Below are 21312 nucleotides of genomic sequence, written 5' to 3'. Positions count from 1 at the left end.
GTGTTTTCTAAGGGATGATGGCTTCACTACCAGGTGGCTAGTATTCCTGCAGTCCAGCTGGAAGCTGATGAAAACATGTATAATTTAGACCAGGTAGAATAGTTACTGTGTGAGAGCTCAGCATCAACAGAGCATCCAATAGTACTCCTAAACTACTGACTCAACTGACCAGTTGTGGATGTGTATTCTCAACCAAAAGAGACTACACTGTAGCTGCAGACTCCTCAAAATGTCTTCCTTTGTCCACTAACACAACCTCAATCATGCTTGGGTTCAGATTTGACTAGTGGTGCTCCATCTACGCATTGGTCTTAGCCAAGCACTGGGTGAGTTTGAAGACAGGGAATCTAATCATGACATTGACACTTGATAAGCAAGTAATATGTCCCCCTTTTATGGTGTTTTTAATTTTTTTTTCATGGATGGGGAGTGAGACAGGGCCAAGTTCATTCCTGGTGTAATTTCATTGCAGTAGAACTACAGCAGGGATGAACAGAGTCAAGAACAAATTCATCTTTGATGTAACCCCACTGGCTTTAGTGGAATTGCGCTAGTGATGAATTTGGCCCAGTGAATTTAACAAAGGTGAGGAAACAGTTTGTGAACATGTCTATTCTGCAATCTCATAGGAATATGACTGTCAACACATAGTTCATTAAATACCTTACACAAAATACAATACAAAGAACAAGTCCTCGAGGAACATCCTTTCTAACAGTCCCAGTGATGTCAACCAAAAGTCCTCTTTCAAATTGTTATTATTTATAGAGAGTACCTAGGCCATTGCCTTGAGGAGCTTACACACTAGACAAAACAAAAATGAAAACAAACAAACAAAAAACCCACATGATATTAACTTCAAATGACAATAAGGAGTATGGAGACATCACTGATTAGATCACCTGCAGAAAATATTGCAAAAGAAATTGACTACTAAAGTGCATCTGAGGGAGTAAGCCCAGCAGTCTTCAACATGTAGAGGTTGACATGAAAAAAGGCACAAAGCCAAAAGTGAGGGGAGATGACAAAGGGTGAAATCCTTTCTCCAATGAAGTCAATGGCAAAACTTCCATTGACTTTAATGGGCCAGGATTTCATCCATAGGGAGCAGTAAGGAGCAAGAATATGGAGAAGTTTAAGGAGAAAGAGAGGTAGTTAATTCTGATCATCCTAGGACAAGACAATGATCATAATACCAAACGTAACTTTCAAATATCCAATTTTGGAAAGAGTAGTCCATGGATGATTTTGGGTTCCAGTCCTGCAACCCTCATTCAGATGTCTAAGGGCTGCAGGAGCAGGGCTTTATGTTGCTGTCACTGTGCCTCAGAGCTGAGGATGCCAAATTCAGGACAAACTGCTGAGAAATAAGGCAGACACATTCCAAAGTGGTGGTTATTCTTCTACAAAATATACTAAGCCAGTAACACTGGTAACATACTGGTTACCAAGAAATCCAAACTGCAATCTCCTTAGGCATCCCAGCCCTTGTTTCACCACCCAGACACTAGACTTTATGATGAGTGTTTATTTAAAACCAATTTTAATCAAATATAAGGTCCTTCTAATCCCAAGAGATCAGCCACCGCCAGGTCAATAGATAACTCAGATCTTACCCAATAATTATACTATTGCTAATCCTTTAGTCTCTAATATCTAAAGGTTTATTTATAAAAGAAAAGAATAAGGAGAGAGTTAAAATGGTTAAGTATCAGAGGGGTAGCCGTGTTAGTCTGGATCTGTAAAAGAAGCATTCTCCCACGAAAGCTCCAATACATCTGTTAGTCTATAAGGTGCCACAGGACTCTTTGCTGCTTTTACAAAATGGTTAAGGAAATCATATACAGCGATCAGAACAGGAAAGAGGCAAAATGGGGATGCTTCCAGGGTCCTTTATATCTTTTCCCATGTGGAGGGGACTCTCTCAGTCTTAGTTTGTGGAAAATTATATGCAGAAGATGGAGTCTAAGGTCACATGAGATAGTCACATGTCCTTGTATGTTTTGATAACTCATAGGAGCATCCATTTCTCATAGTCTGGCTAAAAAGTCCATAGGAAGGCTAACAAGTTTCATCTATGGCCCATTGTGTTCTTCAATAGGCCATCAGCTTGAATGGTCCATTCACAGTGTGCTGGCTAGACTGGATGTAAACTACCTTGTGGCTGTTACTCCATGAGCAAACACATTTGAAATACTGCTGTATAGTCAATATTCATAACTTTAGAAGATACATGCATATGAACAGGATAATCATATTTGATAGATTTCAACATTTCCATTGTTACCTTACATGCCATACTTTGTACAAGCTTTGTTGCAATTGTCTAGCAGTGGCAATATTAATTATATAAACAGGGCCGGCTCCAGGCACCAGCCGACCAAACACATGCTTGGGGCGGCACCTTGGGGCGGGGCGGCGCTCAGTTGTTTTTTTTTGGTTCGGCCGGGTGGCGCTCGGAGGGGGGGGCGGGCTTCGGTGGCGTGGCGCTTGGGGGGACAAGGGGCTTCGGCAGCACGGCACTCGGGGGGGCGGGAACTTGGGCGGTGCGGCGCTCATGGTGGTTGGGGCCTTAGGCGGTGCAGCGCTCGGGGGGGAGGGGACTTGGGTGGCGCGGCGCTCAGTGGGGAGGGGCCTTGGGCGGCAGGGCGGCACTCGGAGGGGGCGGGGGCTGTTACGGCAGGGCGGCGCTCTTTTTTTTTGCTTGGAGCAGCAAAAAGTTAGAGCCGGCGCTGGGTATAAATGGTCATATTTCAATCATACAGCATCACAGTTGCTGTTTATTGTTCTATTCTTTTTTTGTATAATGCACAGAACTGAACCACTGTATAGTTCTCTAGCTTAGAAGACAATTCTGTCATCTTAATTACATAAAATAGTTCTTTACTCCATGAGTAATTTCAATAAAATATTATTCAGTCAGTATAAGGTAGGTTGAATATGGTCTTTAGTGAGCAAATTGTCTGCTACATAGAATGCACAGAATGGATTACACTTCAGAAATGTAACAGCTGATTTGATGGTTTGAAAGCTCTGTATGATAAATCTTATGAAAGAAAAAACAGGCTTGCCATAGTCAAAGACACACAGTGAATCTCTTTTCAACAGTTCAAAGGAGTCACATAGGTTATGTTTTTAATTTTGTTTAGGGAAGTCTTTATAAAGAAGTTTCACCGTTGTTAATGTTTATAACCTGTTATATGAAAATAATTGACTGGCAAAGAGTAGAGAAGATTACTGGCTCCACATGGAGTGTAGATAAGGATATATGAACATTGTTATAACCCTGATTTCAGACCCCTAATTTCTATCCTGGATTCAATGGGCTTAGGAGAGATGGCCAGTCACAGGATTTTAATTTGTCACAAATCCTCAGCAGATGACTTTTTGTAGAAGCATACCTCTGGTAGTATAAGAAGTTACAAAAACAATCATTCAACAGTTGGAGGATTTTGATATATTTTCCGTTATGTATTTAAAACAAAACAAAAATCACAATGGTTGTCAGTATGTATGTCTTGGAAAATCAGAACTATATTGAGTTAATTAAAAATCTGTAGTTTAAATTCAAGGTACAATAGCCCAGAATTGAAAGGGTTAATAACACATAGTAAAAGGTACCTTATTGTAATAGTTTAAGGTCAATAATACACACTTGTAGAGTAGTATTCTCTAATCCTTACAGCATCACCTCCTTATAACAAAACTGCAAACATTTGAAAATAAAACTATCTGATAAAAGTGAGAATTTTGTATTTGTACTGTCATCATGCGAGCCGTTCATTAAAAACGCCATCCGATTTTATACTTTATGAGGATACTTGCAGTTCTGCAATTTTGTCTCCTCCAACCACCAGTTTTGCCTAAAATATATTTTGTTATAATATGATGGAGGATGACTTCCAGATTTTTTTAAATACCTCACTGCTACCTTGCCTTTGAAAAACAAGTAAATAAACCCAGCAAGCATTATTGCATCACCAACAATAAACAACGTTTGATCTCCCTCTGCTGGCTCTGGAGCAGCAATTCACTAAGCAAACACTTTCCAGAGCTGTACTGGTATCACGAATGGGGCCTGTGCATAAATCAGAAAATAAACGTAAAGGGCCATGTTCATTTCAACTCTATTATAAATAAAGGGAAAAAAATAAAAGCAATATCAAATGAAAAGTGATAAAATGGCTTAAAAAATTACAAGCTTTGTTGAAGGTATTTCAAACACCTGAGAGTAAAAAAATATAACAAAGTGGATCATAAATTAAATTTTAAATATTTTTGTATCGAATCCAATGTAATGATTCTCAACAATTTTGAATAATGAACATAACACAAGAACTAGAAGTTACCCAATGTAATTAACAGGCAGCAGCTTTAAAACAAACAAAAGGAAGTACTTCTTCATGTAACGCACAGTTAACCTGTGGAATTTTTTGCCAGCGGATGTTATGAAGGCTAAAACTATTACAGGGTTCAAAAAAGAACTAGATACGTTCATGGAGGATAGGTCCATCAATGGCTATTAGCTAAGATGGGCAGCGATACAACATCATGATCTGAGTGTCCCTAGTCTCTGTTCGGCAGAAGTTGGGAGTGGATGACGGGATGGAACACTCGATAATTACCCTATTCTGTTCATTCCCTCTGAAGCATCTGGTATTATCCACTGTTGGAAGACAGGATACTGGGCTAGATGGACCATTGGTCTGACCCAGTATGGCCGTTTTTATGTAAAAATTAATTGCAATAATAAAAATGTTTAGTACAGAAATTCCCCAAGATAACGACCACTCAAGACAGCAACAAAGTGAGAGCACTACCTTTGAAAATAATGTATTTTAAAAATCTTGGCCTCCTAGGAAATGTATATTTATATCAGTTTCCCAGTCACAAATCTAACATTCTGGAGCAAAGTTACTAAACATATAGTCTAAGAAACAAATGTTCCTTTAACGTGCTCCCTCACTTCTCCCTCCACCACATCCCACTCATAGTTGTTGTCCTTGAGACCCAGAGTTCAGAGGTGCTTTCACGTGAGTTCACCTCCCATCCTGGAGGGGAAAAGGCACCTTGCTTGTTTCTCCAGCCACTCACCACTCACTCCGGCTGCTCGCTCGCTCTGGCTGCTGTTGTTTGACATGCCACCATTCATTCCACTGTTCTGTTGTTGATGGCCCTGCGCCATCATCTTCTGCAGCCACCTACCACTGTGACCTCTGAGAATCAGTCTCTTGAGGTTCCACCCAGCTCTCAGTGATTTCAGATCTCAGGAGGAAAACCTCACTGCTAGTGCATGCTGGGCTGTCTCTTCCACAGAAACACTATCCTGCATATGACACTGCACCCCATATTATTCAGTGATATTATTATATGATTATGATGTAAAGTGTAAAGCAAAATGAGAGGAGCACTCCTCATAAGCAGCAGAATTCTCACTACCCCTGGATGTCTGAAAGCTTGAGGAGGTATTGACTCCCAGGACCTGAATGCCTCCCAGTGATACCCTAATGCAGTGCAGCTACACATTACCCCTTACTTGACTGCCTCAAAGTCAGATCTAGCTGTGTATGTATGTACATTCCCGTGCTTCTCTTTCTCTGGCTGTACATCTTGGCACCTATGTGGTAAGTCACTTGGCCAGATCCAACTAGCTCAAGTTGTTGGGCTAGACGCAGTTATCACTCACTGGGTGAAATCTGTGGTCTCTATTATGCAGGAGGTCAGACCAGGTGATCCCTTCTAGCCTTAAAAATCTATTAATCTATGAATTCTCAATTGTGGTGCAGTTAAGGGATGTTAACTGCAGTAAGGGTGATTCGATTCCCCAGTAGTGTTGGACACGGGATTCTGTGCTATTCACCCTCTCTACTGCTTGAATAAAAGAAGAAAGGTGTATGGCTGGAGAAATAGGGGTGTGGTCAGAATGCCTCTATGCCAGGCTGATCTCAGGCTGCATTTCAGCTCCTGTGAGGCATACTGAAAGGGGCCTTTCTCCTCCTACCCCTCTATGGGACCCAAGCACATATGTGTTCCCTGAGCTAGCCCCAGCAAATGGGGGAGAGTGGGGTAGAAAGGAGGTGGACCACAACCCTGCCCCTATCCCACAGGTAAGGGGATGGCTTTCAGCACCCCCACTATTAAAAATGTTCCAGCACCACTGCCCATACTCCCTGTGCAGTCTACCTGTCACACAAGTAACAGCAATTGAGGGAGAGCACACTCTACAAGGCTGTTATACCCCAAAGCATCCAGATAAATGTGCCAGTCTGGGGAGTGGGCAAGGCCTGGATTCTGCCTTCCCTCAGCTGAGCTGGTGCAGAGGGAGAAATCTTTACAAGGTAGGGGTGGTGCAGATTATGTCCCCCCAGGAACAAGAGGGATACTCTGAGTTACAGTATGGTCCCTGGTCTGCTTCTGGGACATCGCAAACTATATAAAGCCATAATCTAGCCCCATTAAAACAAACAAAAAAACCAGGAGCTATCACAAACTGTACTTTGTTCATTTATTTCGAAACTACTATGTTACTTTTAAATACTGATTTTGTAAGTAATTGTTTAGTTGAAATGTAATACGGAGAAATCAGCAATCTTAAGTGACCTCTCAGAAGAGCAACATAAATCACTTTCTAGTGGATGCAACCAAGATATCCTACTATAGATGGAGGAGAACTATACCCAATACATTTAGGGATACTTTGGAAGATTCTCCATACCAGTCAAGATTTTATAGACCTCAGTCATATTCCCTCTAATTTTCTCTTTTCTAAGCTGAAAAGTCCCAGTCCTTTTAATATCTTCTCATCTGATCCATACCCCTAATCATTTTAGATACCCTTCTCTGTACCTTTCCCATTTCCAATATATCTGATTTCAGTTGGGGTGACCAGAACTGCACGCAGTATTCAAGATGTGGGCATACTACAGATTTATATAGTAAAACTGGAGGAACTTGGTTTGCCAGACCTATCAGCAAAGCCAATGATGACAACCTATGTGAAAAGGCTGCAAAACACCAAGCCTCTGAACTGCACTGACATGCAGAAAGCCTTATAAGATAGTCACTGTCAAAGCCAATTTTAGAAGTACTTAATGAGACTATTAAGAATGCTGAAGACACAACACAGTTTATGCAAACAAACATGGCTGTTGGATCATACTTTCTATTTAAGCAAGAGATACCATACGCTACAAGCTGGAGGCCAATGTTAAGTCCATTGTCACTTGTTAATCCTGAAGTTCAACATTGGTTCCCAACAAGACCAACAAATGCTCGCTATCTTTCTGCAAGAAACTTAGCTGACTGATTAGAAGCATGCAGTGCAACAGTAAAAGACTCAGCAGTTGAAAAAGTTAAGAACTCTCTCATCACATTAAAAAAAAATATGCCAACCTGGGCTGATGAATGCACTGATGCAAATGGGCATCAAGTATTAAGTCATTGTGTACATTATCTTGATGTCACTGGCAGGCCAGAAGATGCATTTCTAGATGTTCAGGTATTAGAAAACATATCGGCAGCACCTGTAACAACTCCCATCACAGAAGAGTTAAATGCTTGTAAACTGGACCCCAAACAGAGGGCTGCTTTTGCATTTGATGGAGCTGCAAACTTCTCTAGAAGACATAGTAGAGTACAAGCTTTGCTCAGAGAAAAGTGTAACCCTAATCTCTCCTATATACACCACAGAAGCCATCTACTCCAACTAGCACTAGTATGAGCTGCAGAATCTTCAAAAGACATTAAAAAAGCCATAGCTTTATCATCTTTGTTATATTTTTTTTTCAGCAAGAGTCCTAAGGAACTGAAAGTCTTGGGAAAAAATAGATGATACACTGGTAACTTCAAATTAGTCCAACCTGGCAAAACTTGCTGGCTTTTTCATGAGTGATCCTTGATTGTTGTCTTAAAATTACCTCAACCATTATTACTGGCTTTGCAAAGTATCTATCAAGATGGAACGGATCTAAGTAGTGAGGCTGGTGGACTACTTTTGCTCCTAAGTTCAGAGAAGATTATCGCCATTCTGTCTCTTGTAACTCTACTGTTGAAACCACTTGAGTCATTAAACAATGCATCTGCTACAACAGTAGTAGATCTTTGTCCAGCAATAGAAACCAACACTTGGATCAATCAGAGAGATGTCCATTGAAAATATACTGAAAGATGCAAAGACTTGGTTCAGAAGTTAATTAAGTAAGGCACTTATATTGACTCCTTAAGTGAAGAGGAAAAGAAGTGTTTGTTAAGCCATCTGAAAAAAGCAAACATACTTGATTCTTCCAAATCTACAACAGCAACTTCTGGATTCTACTCAACCTCTACATAGCTTTTGCAGATGACAGTCATAAAACACGGCTACCCCTCTTAAACTTATAAAACACTGACAGTTGAGCAGACTGAGGGCTGCTATGTGATCAGGGTAGAATAGAGAATTTGAACACAGAATGGAATATCATATGAGGAACAAATGAAGATTTGACTTCATCAACTTCTTTATCATCACTAGTGGGTCGACCCAATCTTTGTGCTATGTTTCCTGGGATGAAAGATGTAGGGATTAATCTCTTGCTACTCCCCATCACAACAGCTACAGTAGAGCGCTCTTTGTCCTCACTGAATAGAATTTTATATTCTGAAAAAAGTCACCTTCTGCCTGATCATGAGAATCTCATGAAGGACTTGAAACACCGGCGACCCGAGGAAGTCACCAAAGATGAAGGCACTGCATTTGAGAAGTTCATTAACAAAGTTGTGCAAAATTACAAGAAGGATGCAGCTGCAGTGCTTCACAACAGTCGGCTTGAGTAGCCAATTTTAATCTATGTGATAATCATAAAACATGAACTAAAACTAATAAAACGGCCGCAAAACACACTAGGGAGCCATACAGCTCCCCTTCACCCCCACCGGCTCACCCCTCCTTGGCCCTCACCCCTCTGTGTATTCAAACCCCGCCCCCCGCCATTTCAATCGCTGGAGGGTACCAACAAGACCCAGTCCCCGCCAGAGCCTAAGATCAACGCTTCCGCCAGCCGCAGGACCTGGGGCTGGGCCGCGAGACCCCAGCCACAGCGCGTGACACCAATGAAATTCAACCACCCCCCTCCCATCCCTCACTCTCACCCCGCCCCTCTGCAATCCCAGCGGCCTTTCCTTCCTCGCGAGGTTTTTATATTCTCGCGACATTTCAGGGCCGCCATCTTACCTGTTCGTGTTGCGGCTACGGGGGAGGGGCCGGGGCCGCGCGTTTGGGAGCCACGGTCCGCGCTCGGGTCCTTCCTTCGTCCGAGATTTTCCCCGTGTGGTCGGGATCTTCGGGGCTGTTGCGCCGGGCTCCCCGGGGAGGCTGCGGCGAGAGCGGGGGCCCGCAGAGCGCGGCCCGGCGGGTTCCGAGCCCTCCGCGGCGTCGGGCCCCTGTCCCGTCCCCGGGGATCTAGACAGAGCCGGGCAGGCAGCTCGGGCGAGGGGCGCGGAGGAGCCGGGAGCCGGGACCCGGCCTGCGGGCGGGGCGGAACCGCCGCTGCTGCTGCTGCTGCCAGGGAGGCGGGAGGCCCGGGCCGCTCTGGATGGTGGCGAAAATGATCATAGAAAACTTCGAGGCGCTGAAATCCTGGCTCAGCAAAACCTTGGAGCCCATGTGAGTAACCGGGGTAACCCTCCCCCGGGACACCGCTCCCCCCCCAATAGAGCCCGTGCGGGTAACGGAGGTAACTCTCCCACCTTCCCCCCACCCGGGACACCGCTCCCTCTCTGGAGCCTGTGAGAGTAACCGGGGTAACCCCCTGGGGTAATACCCTTCCTTTCTCCTCAGAGCCTATGTGAGTAACCAGGGTGACATCCCCTCTGTTACAGCCCGTGGGAGTAACTGGGTAAACCCTGCAGCACTCCGCACCCATCCCCTAAAGATCCTGTGGGAATTACTGGGATAAACCTCCTAAAACACTCCCATCACCTCCTCTGTGCTTTTACAAATGGGCAGCGGGTTTTACGAATTCTAAGTATAAGAGTTGTGGGCTGAAAGCTCATAGATAGAGGATAGTTCTTTAGCAGGACATATAGTTGTGTACTACAGGCAGCAACTTAAGCATAGAAAAGACTTAGAAACGTATCACTGTGGTTAAGATTTGTTGTTTTTATTTTTGAGTTAAGTTTTTCAAGAAGTTTAATTTTTAATTTAGGATTGGTTAAAAACTAGCTTTGAGTTATTTTATGTGTGAACATTTCTAAAAAAGGGGCAAAAGGCTTTGCTGGAGGAATGGTGCATAATTATATTATGAGGTGCTGTATTATATTTCCTATATGCACATAGAGGGAATTGCTGGAAGTCCTCTGAGGACTAGTGGCACTCAAGTGGTGCTACTGTATGTCCACAACACAAATGTAGTCGTGGGAGCAGCTGCTGAATTGTGCTACCTCAAGCTTTAGCCTGTACTCACTGACAAACTGTCCAACCGGAACTGAAATCACCAACACATGGTGATTAAGAGGTTATGTGTATGGAAAGGACTCAAGTTAAAGGCAATCAAGTTATAATTCAAGTTAATATTGCGATGAAGACACACTCTTAGACCTACAGGACTATCTAGTTATGCCAAAACTGTGGAGCTGCCTGGAATTTAGATAGTGCAAATGAGTTTTTAGAGTCATACTAGCCAAAAAAAAACAACCCCAAAAAACCAAACTCATCCCCCATAGCCCTGGGCTGTGGTGTAGGCAATATGAAGATGGAACTCTTAGGACACGTCTACACTACAGACTTATGTTGGTATAACTACACTGCTCAGGGGTGTGAAAAATCCACACTCGCTTCTCCCGTCAACATAGCTACCACTTCTCATGGTGGTGGGTCAACTACGTTTACAGGAGAAGCTCTCCATCAGGGTAGCACATCTTCACTTAAACACTGCCCATACGAGTGAAAGTGACCCAATAAAATAAATATTTTTATTAAAGCTAATGTTAAAATCATATAATACACAGGTTGAGAAAAGAGTGTCTGTGCATCTGGATATAATGCTTGGATTATCCACAAATACAAAGGACTTCCAGTAATTCCCTCTGTGTGCCCAGAAAGGACAGAAGTTCTCCCACAAGTCACTGGGGAAGAATTCATAGAGCATCTCAGCTTATTGCCGTGCAAAGAATGTACCATGGAATATCCTCCTAGAAGTCTTAGTGCCACACGTGAATTAGTGCTATGCCAATGTGGACACAGCAGCTCCAGTGTTGTTTCCCGGTGAGGCTGCTCTCACTCAAACTGGACTAATGAAGGGATTAACTTGGACATAGATAAATGGAGCTAACTGTAGTGCAGCCATACCCTGTGGTTAATGTAGCCTGTCTCCACCTGCTTATGAACTACAGCACCTCCTGTTATCTGTAATGGAAATACTGTGTCCCGGTCCCTGGCATATCTCCTACACAGGGCTTGCAAAGCTGCCTTCAGAAGACAACCTTAGGTCAGACATTTGCAGTTCCTGTGGTTGGAGAGTCTCCTCCCTAACCATATCTCTGGCCTTTAGAGACCCTTTATGCCACTCTGAACTATTCATTTTTTGTAAAGGGACTGAAGTGCAGGTGAGGATCTCATCATTAGTGTTTAACATCCACTAGAACCAAGTTCTGGTTTAGCAAAGGTCTAAGCAATTTTTATAGCATAAATATGTCATGTTTTAATTACCTTCTTGTAAATCAAAAATAATTAAAATCTTCTGTTGGCACATTGACTTTCCTCCATACATGGTTTAAGACTCACAGGTATTTAGTTTTTTTTTTCTTTTGGTTTTGGATCTTTGTGCAGGCTTATTTGGTTTGCTAATTCAGATTTATAGAAAAAATTTACTGTTCAAAATGTGAATTAAAGTAGAGTTTATATGCCATAAGGGCATAGCCTCATAAAAATGGAAAGTATTCCTTTCTCTGTACTATGGGATTTTGGTATTGTAACTACTTACTACAGAGGGAATAAAAAACAAATCGTTTAAACACCATTTCTAACTAATATATATAATACTTTTATTTACAACATTTCATGGCAAAGAATCTGTCAAAGCACTCTGACCATTATTAGTCTCTAAACAGTCTTTCCTTCTTTCCATCATTTTACTCTCATCCAATTCTATATTGTTAGCTTTTCTCAATTAACTGGACTCAAATTCTTGCTCAGTCCTAACTCTTTTGTAAATTTATAAATTAGGTGAGTGCTGTGGTCTGCCCTACTCTGTTCCTTAATAGAATTAGCAAGCCAACTGTTTAGTGACCATTAAGGTTGTGGCAGGATACCACCCAAAACATTAAACGATTGGACAATCTTAAAATGAAAGACTTGTGCATCCTTTCGACCTTTGTATTACCTACTATGCTATTAATTAACACTATCAACTAACTCTAGAATGCCACAAAGCTTTCGTTTCAATCTCTAATAGATACCGAAAAGCGATATGTACCCCATTTTCATCAAACTTACATTCTAACACAGGGTTCGGCAACCTTTCAGAGGTGGAGTGCTGAGTCTTCATTTGTTCACTCTAATTTAAGGTTTCACATGCCAGTAGTACATTTTAACAGTTTTGGAAGGTCTCTTTCTATAAATCTATAATATATAACTAAACTTTTGTTGTATGTAAAGTAAATAAGGTTTTAAAAATGTTTAAGAAGCTTCATTTAAAATTAAACTAAAATGCAGAGCCCCCCCGGACCGGTGGCCAGGACCTGGGCGGGCAGTGTGAGTGCCACTGAAAATCAGCATGTGTGCCATAGGTTGCCTACCCTTGTTCTAATGTAAACAGTGAATTTATATCAATACTAGCAACAGATCAGCACATCTGACTGTCTCAGGGCTTGTCTAGACTTGCTTCTATAGTGCTTCAGTGTAGGTAATCCACCTGCCCAAGAGGTGGTCATCAGATAAGCATAGAAATTTGTCTGTCGACCTAATGCTGGCCCGGGGCCTTAGGTTGTCTTAACTACATTGTTCAGGTGTGTGGATTTTTCACACTGCTGAGTGACGTAGCAGGGTTGAGCTAACTTTTTAGTGTAGACCAGGCCTCATACCCTGTAATGTTGGAAAATTATTGTACATGAACACTGTTGAGGTAACTGGACATTACTGGAGTGTGTCATGCTGCAATCTTAATTTCCATTAAACATAGTTTTTGTTTGCTAATTTCCTGGTTTTATATATCTCTTTTGTGCACCTCAGTGGACAGCTCTCTAGAATCAGGAAAAAGGGAGCTGTACCTACTTGGGAATCAAGGAGAAACTAGTGCTGCTACTGCTAGTTTCCCCTACTAAAGAGTGAGAGTGGCTGTTAAGTGATTTAGTAAATCCTTTGTTTATAACACTTTATCCCCATTTAAAAGTTTACTGAAAGTGAGTGCAACAAGAACAGCCCTGCACTTGAGCATTGACAACATAACTTGTCAATTGGAGAGAACGTTTGTGAAGGAATCTATCATTGCTCTTATACCAAAACACACTCGTGGATATCTTGAAATTGGATACAACTAAAAGTGGTTGCAGCAGCAGGTTGGGTGGTCCTGCATTACATTACCAGGTCTACCAATATGCCGAGCCCCCACACTTTTCCAGTATGATGCATACCTCTCTTACATTCCAAAGTACCAGTGTGGGTCATCTGCAAGGGTCATCTTGGCTGAAACTGGGGATTGAAACCATGATCGCCAAAGAGAAAAGCATGCATCTTTACAGCGTGTTACAGCCAGACTCTTAAGCTGAAAGCCACCACCGGAGTCTCATCCTCAGTGGACTGGGCACAGAGTGGTATGCATGTTGCATACGCTGAAAAGTGAGCCACTTTGTAGACCAGCTGCTGTGGGAGGATTGACACACTTTCCCAGTGTGTTACACACACATTTAGCAGTAGAATATTGCTGATCAGGAACTCCAGATTCTATCACTGGCTCTGGGAAAGTGTAGACTTACAGTGGTTATAGAGGTAGGTTAACTGAAACTGCTTTAGTGACTTTGAAAGAAAATCTGGTGCACTGGGATAAAATTGCCTTTTTCATGTTAGAGACCTGGGTTCTTATGTAACCTCTTTGATGGGATATGAATCGGCGTTCATGTCGCACTCCCCATCAGTTCCTGGCCTGGGCCGGGGAAACTAATGATCCATCCAACAGACCATCATGGGCCACCTTGAGGCACGTTGCGCCTACACTAAGAAGGCTAATTCAAAACATAATGGGGGCTGTTCAATAGCTGTTCCTTTTGTTCCTGAGTTGAGGTTCTTGACCTTAGTCAATAATAAAGATAGTGAATTGCATTGGAATTTTTAAAAAGTTACCTCTAGAGTTCAGGGGTATTTGGTGAAAGAATCCGTCGGTCTCTTCCCCAACTTTTCTAAGTGAATGACTGTGTTCATGCTGTGTTGTCAAAAGAAAATTAGGTTCAGTTTGGCAGATGTTTTCCATGATGGCTAAAAAGTTATAAAATATTTTGTAAACAAACAAAGTAATACTAGGAGTCGGCACAAGAATATAAGTAATTCTAGGAGTTGGCACAAGGAGCAACAGTGTGGCCAGATGGGCAGGTCCCAGAACATTAGATTTCTTGCAGAAGGGTACAAGAAAAGCGAGATAATCCAGTGAAAAATTGCCCCAAGAGGTGGTTTTCAAAGTCCTATTATTCTCGCTGTATCAATTTTGTTTTTTATCAAAACATCATAAATTTAAACAGTGTCCAAAATTTATATTCTGGTTTTAGTTTTTGCCATTTCCATGAGATCTTAACAAAATAAAGGTTGAGAGCTCCTGTTAAAAATGAACTTTGTACCAGCTACTGCTGCACCTTAATAACAGGTTTCCCTAAGTGCTGCAAGAACAAAACCAGGTAGATGAAGTTAAGGGGAAAATGAGGCTGTGGAAATTTTGACCAACAGATGAAAACTATTGATGTTCATATATTCAAATTTTGGGCAAATCGGAGATTGCCCAAAATGAATAATTTAATGAAGTGATGCTCTCTAGTGCGCACAGGCTGTGGAATTCAGAGGTGTTAACAGGTCTGTGACGATAAAGGCTGATGGTGACCCATTCCCCCTCTCCTTTACAGGTAGCAGCTGCAGTCTGAGATGGAAACTGAGAAAACATTCTTTCCATCTAAATGTTTCAGGCTTTTCTTCATGTAATGACTTAAATAGTAGCTTAAATGTTTCAGCTTGATACGTACATTGTCAGTTTCTGCGTCCTTGCCTCCCTCCATGCCGTGCCGGGTTAGAAAAAATTTGCTTGAGAAATAAAATTACAAAGGAATTAGAACAGTGCATTGTTCATTCTGCACAAGTACAGAATTAATCTTCCCTGCAGATTTTTTTTTTACCCCTGCAGAAAATAGATTCTGCTCTGGAGGTGCTGCAATTTACACCTTTCACCCACCAGGGGTTTCTGTGGCACCAGAAGAAAGGGGGTAGCAGCCTAAGGGTTGGAGCAGGCAGCTATGAAAAGGGAGGGAGCAGATGCTGCTTTCCTCACAGCACCTTGTTTGCAGGACCAGGTGAGGATATATGTGTGTGTGTGGAGGGGAATGGACAGAGTGGGACACATGGGGCTGCTAGGGTGTGTGTGTGTGTCACATAGACTGGGGTTCGGAAGGGCTAGTGGGAGGGGACAGAGAGGGGCAGAGGAGCTAGTGGGGTGACAGCTTTGAGCCAGGGGCTGAATGGGAGTGCAAAAACACATAGGAATGGGGAGGAGGAGGGGTGCAGGGACACACAGGGACAGGAGCAGATGTGCCTAACTGAATGGGAGAGGCTAGGGGGTCAGCCAGGATCTGCCTGGGGAGGCTCTCCAGCTCCCTAACAATCCCTTGCTCAATCCTCCCTCCACTCCCCCCCCCCCCCAAAACAAACCCCAAACAAACAAACCTGTTCTATACTTCCCACCCACACCCAACCACCTTCCAGGTTCACTCCCAGGCTCCTTCCAAACAATTACTTCCCTCTCCCTCAGCTCCTCCTTTACCCCTGACTCCCCCAAGCCTTTGCACTGCTGAGCGGTGCAGTAAATACTTTTCTGTATTGTAGTTTAAATGAATTATTACTCAGAGTTGTGTATTAATATGCTTAGTAAGGAATCTGTTTGTCAAAAATCATTTGTATGAATCCTTTTTGTAGTCTGTATTGTTACAGAGATACTTGCTGAAAGCTATTTTGAAATAAATTATCAAAATAATTGAAATTGGTATGATTCTGTTGTATTAGTTTGACAAAATATGCAGAATTTTAAATTATTGTGTACAAAATTTTTAATTTTTTGGCACTGAATTCCCCCAGGAGTAGTTACTGTCTGTAACAACCTTAAACATTCATCAACTGTATCCCCTTTTGTTGTAATAGTATAATCTAGACTTGGCACAACTGTTTTAATGGATGCATGTTTCACAGAATTATAGAAATGTGGGGCTGGAAGGGACCTCAAGAGGTCATTATTCCAGCCACCTTCATTGAAGCAGGACCAAGTATACCTAGACCATCCCTGGCAGGTGTCCAACCTGTTCTTAAAAAACTCCAGTGATGGGACTCTACAGCCTCCCTTATAAGCCTATTCCAGTGCTTAACTCTCTTTATGGTTAGAAAGTTTTTCCTAATATCTAACCTAAATCTCCCTTGCTGCAGATTAAGGTGATTACTTCTTGTCCTATCATCTGTGGATGTGGAGAACAGTTCATCGCCGTCTTCTTTATAACAGTCCTTAATATATTTGAAGACTCTTATTAGTCTCACCTCAGTTTTCTTTTTTCAAGACTAAACATGCCCATTTTTATTAAATTAAACTCTATAACAGAACCCTTTATCGCTCTTGACCCTTCCTGTATCCTGGTCGGTCCTCTCTAATTCCCTGAACTGCTTCCCTCACATCTTGCCTTAAGAATGCATCAGAGACACTCAACAGTCTGGTGGTCTTCCTATGGGGTCTTGGTGCCTACATATTCATAGTTTGTTTGTTGTGGGGCTTAGATTCCTGAAAGTTTGCAGTTTGCTGTATCCAGTCCAACAGAGGTTGCCAGACAAGCTGGTCCCTTTCTGAGGTATTCATTTTAAAATCAAGATTGGATATTTTTATAAAAGTTTTGTTTTAGTTCAGTGTTTCTCAACCTTTTTAGGTTTAATATAGGGTTGTAAGAGTTTAACCGGTTAACGGATAAGCTTGATGCTTATTGGTTTCTGGTAACGGTTAAACTCCGCCCAGGGTCTCCCACCTCCAGTTGCCAGTTATGACTCGAGAAACCATGGTCTAGCCCAGGGGTTGGCAACCTCTGGCACGAGACTCGCCAGGGTAAGCACCCTGGCGGGCCGGGCCAGTTTGTTTATCTGCTGCGTCGGCAGGTTTGGCGGACCGGGGCTCTCACTGGCCGTGGTTCGCCGTCCCAGACCAATGGGGGTAGCGGGAAGTGCTGCGGGCCGAGGGATGTGCTGGCCGCGGCTTCCCGCCACCCCCATTGGCCTGGGACGGCGAACCGCGGCCAGTGGGAGCCGCGATTGGCCGGACCTGCGGACGGGGCAGGTAAAAAAAACCAGTCCCGGCCCACCAGGGGCTTTACACAAGAGGTGTCCCAAATTTGGGAAACACTGGACTAGATGATCCTTCTGGCCTTGACATTTTTATATCTGGGAACCTGTATTTTTGTTTTGGTGAACTAAGGCAGGATCATTTGAATTCTGTGGCATGGTGAATCCAAATTTTGTGGCAAGAGTCTGGATTCTATAACAGTTTGTTAAAAATTGAGTATTCGTGAAGTAATATGAAAATGAATAATGCAGTCCAGTGTCCTGTATTTTGATAACTGAATTTATTTCACATTTTCCCCAAATTTTTAGTTGTTGGTGTGCTGCACAAGTTCTGTACTACCAGTGTTTAACTGCAATGTAGGAACAATCAGAGGAAACCTGGAGATTTTGGTAAATGGGTAAGGGACAGATGAGGCTTTTGTCACCTGGAAGGGCAGAGGAAGTATTTTGGTGTTGTGGTTAAACACGTTACTTGGATGCTTCTGAAAAAGTTAGCAGTGAAATAGTTAAGTGCTGACATTAAATAGTCTTTTTTAGGTTTCAGAGTTAACAGTCCAGTGAAATCAATGGAACAGTTGTATCTTTTAGAGCTATTGTTCCAGTGCTGTCTGCAGAGGGAGAGATTACTGCATGGTTTATGCTTGGTTCAAATTTTCAAAGTAACTTAGCTTTGTATCCATAAGGGCTAGAAATATAATAATAATAATAAATTAGGCCTGGGCTACACTTGAAACTTTTGCCAGTATAGCAGTGTTGGTTGGAGGGGTGGTGGTGGTAGTGGTGGTGTTTTGGTGACATTTCTATACAGGTAAAAACCCTTAGTGTAGATGCAGTAATACTAACACAAAAGTGCTTTCACTGGTATAGTTTATTTCACTTGCTGAGCTAGTATATGTTCTGGCAAAATAACTTTCTTGCTGGAATAAGCTTTCTCTCCACTAGGAAGGTTTACTGGTTGTTTGACAGGGTGGGCCTGCACTTGAAACAGGGAGCGAGGTCTAGGGCACTTGTAACGGATTACCTGCTGGCTATTTCATGTCTTGAACAGTACTGCCAAAAACCAAGCATTCAAAAACAGTGGGTCAGGTCCCCAAAAATCATGACTAAATTAATTTTTTTTAAACGTTGGGCTTATTATTTACCTTTGGTTTCTGAGTCTTTAGGGTACACCTGAGATACATTTTTCAGCTTTTCACTGCCACCATGAGAGCTAGAAAGTTACTTAAAAAAAAAATTGAAGCCAAGATGCTCACATTATGTCTTTGCTCCAGAAGCTTTAAGAAAAAAACTCTCAAGACTTGCAATAAAATTTGCAGGAAGTCAGGCAGCAGATCTTTTAAGCCTCTTAGACTGAACATAAGAATGGCTATTCTGGGCCAGACCAAAGGTCCATCCAGCCCAGTATCCTGTCTACTGACAGTGATCAATACCAGGTGTCCCAGAGGGAGTGAACCTAACAGATAATGATCAAGTGATCTTTCTCCTGCCAGCCACATCCACCCTCTGACAAATAGAGGCTAGGAACACCATTCCTTACCCATCCTGGTTAACAGCCATTAATGGACTTAACCTCCATGAATTTATCTAGTTCTCTTTTAAACCCTGTTATACTCCTAGGCTTCACAACCTTGTTAGGCAAGGAGTTCCACAGGTTGACTGTGCGCTGTGTGAAGAAGAACTTCCTTTTATTTGTTTTAAACCTGCTGCCCATGAATATCATTTGGTGTCTCCTAGTTCTTATATTATGGGAACAAGTAAATAACTTTTCCTTATTCACTTTCTCCACACCACTCATGATTTTATATACCTCTATCATATCCCCCCTTAGTCTCCTTTTTTCCAAGCAGAAAAGTCCTAGCCTCTTTAATCTCTCCTCATATGGAACCTGTTCCAAACCCCTAATCATTTTAGTTGCTCTTCTCTGAACCTTTTCTAATGCCAGTATATCTTTTTCGAGATGGAGACCACATCTGTATGCAGTATTCAAGCTGTGGGCGTACCATGGATTTATATAAGGGCAATAAGATATTCTCCGTCTTATTCTTTATCCCTTTTTAATGATTCCGAACATCCTGTTTGCTTTTTTTGACTGCCGCTGCTCACTGCGTGGACATCTTCAGAGAACTATCCACGATGACTCCAAGATCTCTTTCCTGATTAGTTATAGCTAAATTAGCCCCCATCATATTATATGTATAGTTGGGGTTATTTTTTCCAATGTGCATTACTTTACATTTATCCACATTAAATTTCATTTGCCATTCTATTGCCCAATCACTTAATTTTGTGCGATCTTTTTGAAGTTCTTCACAGTCTGCTTTGGTCTTAACTATCTTGAGCAGTTTAGTGTCATCAGCAAATGTTGCCACCTCACTGTTTACCCCTTTCTCCAGATCATTTATGACTAAGTTGAATAGGATTGGTCCTAAGACTGACTCTTGGGGAACACCACTAGTTACCCCTCTCCATTCTGAAAATTTACCATTTATTCCTACCCTTTTTTCCCTGTCTTTTAACCAGTTCTCAATCCATGAAAGGATCTTCCCTCTTATCCCATGACATCTTAATTTACGTAAGAGCCTTTGGTGAGATACTTTGTCAAAGGCTTTCTGGAAATCTAAGTACACTATGTCCACTGGATCCCCCTTGTCCACATGTTTGTTGACCCCTTCAAAGAACTCGAATACATTAGTAAGACATGATTTCCCTTTGCAGAAACCATGTTGAGTTTTGCCCAACGAGTTAATGTGTCTGACAATTTTATTCTTTACTATTGTTTCAACTAATTTGCTCGGTACTGACGTTAGACTTACTGGTCTGTAATTGCCGGGATCACCTCTAGAGCCCTTTTTAAATGTTGGCGTTATATTAGCTATCTTCCAGTCATTGGGTACAGAAGCTGATTTAAATGACAGGGGACAAACCATAGTTAATAGTTCCACAATTTCACATTTGTGTTCTTTCAGAACTTTTGGGTGAATGCCATCTGGTCCCGGTGACTTGTTACTGTTACGTTTATCAATTAATTCCAAAACCTCCTCTAGTGACGCTTCAAACTGTGACAATTCCTCAGGTTTGTCACCTACAAAGGATGGCTCAGGTTTAGAAATCTCCTTAACATTCTCAGCCGTGAAGACTGAAGCAAAGAATTCATTTAGTTTCTCCGCAATGACTTTATCATCTTTAAGTCCTCCTTTTGTATCTCGATCATCCAGGGGCCCCACTGGTTGTTTAGCAGGCTTCCTGCTTCTGATGTACTTAAAAAACACTGAGTTTCTAGTTTTGCTCTCTTCCCCTTTAAGCTTCTTCTTTTGATGTATGTGTATTTTATTTATTTAAATAAAACGAAGAAAATTTCATAAACTAATAAAAAAGTTAGTTGCGAAGTGAAACAGTTAAATCAGCAGTATAACAGTTAATTGGGAGTGTAGTCGTAACACTCCTCATGTATGTACAGTACATTACATTCTATACATTCTAATTATGTGATCATATACCATTTCTCATAGATTGTTTTGCATCCTAAAACATGTTCTTGTATTTTTAAAAAAATATGTAAGAATTGCCATACCGGCTCAGACCGGTAGCCCAATATCCTATCTTCTGGCAGTGGCCGTTACCAGATGGTTCAGAGGGAATGAACAGAATGGCAATTATTGAGTGAGCCACCTCTTGTCATCCAGTCCCAGCTTCTTGCATTCAAGAGGGGACATCCAAACTATGGGGTTGCGTTCCTGACCATCTTGGCTAATAGCCATTGGTGGACCCATCTTCTGTGA

General features: G+C 42.0%; 1 protein-coding gene and 1 long non-coding RNA gene across 3 annotated transcripts in view; one reads left to right on the top strand and one right to left on the bottom strand.

Moving 5' to 3' along the window:
• Positions 1-9464: 9464 nt before the first annotated feature.
• Positions 9465-15589, bottom strand: LOC120398512. The gene is made up of 3 exons (XR_005594489.1): positions 15196-15589; positions 14312-14390; positions 9465-9565 (listed from the first exon to the last, which is right to left on the bottom strand). It is a non-coding gene; the product is annotated as an uncharacterized LOC120398512 (long non-coding RNA).
• Positions 9519-21312, top strand: part of RBM26 (RNA binding motif protein 26) — a 116302-nt gene continuing 104508 nt past the window's right edge. For both annotated transcript variants that reach the window (XM_039525985.1, XM_039525990.1), the window contains exon 1: positions 9519-9640. In XM_039525985.1, the coding sequence (XP_039381919.1) occupies positions 9570-9640 (71 nt within the window). In that variant the 5' untranslated portion in view covers positions 9519-9569. The remainder of the gene's footprint in view (positions 9641-21312) is intronic.

This window comes from Mauremys reevesii, linkage group 1 (assembly GCF_016161935.1).
Source record: "Mauremys reevesii isolate NIE-2019 linkage group 1, ASM1616193v1, whole genome shotgun sequence".
NCBI classification, from domain to species: domain Eukaryota; kingdom Metazoa; phylum Chordata; order Testudines; family Geoemydidae; genus Mauremys; species Mauremys reevesii.
The sequence above is the reverse complement of the archived record's forward strand: the minus strand, read 5'-3'. Positions and strand labels throughout refer to the sequence as shown.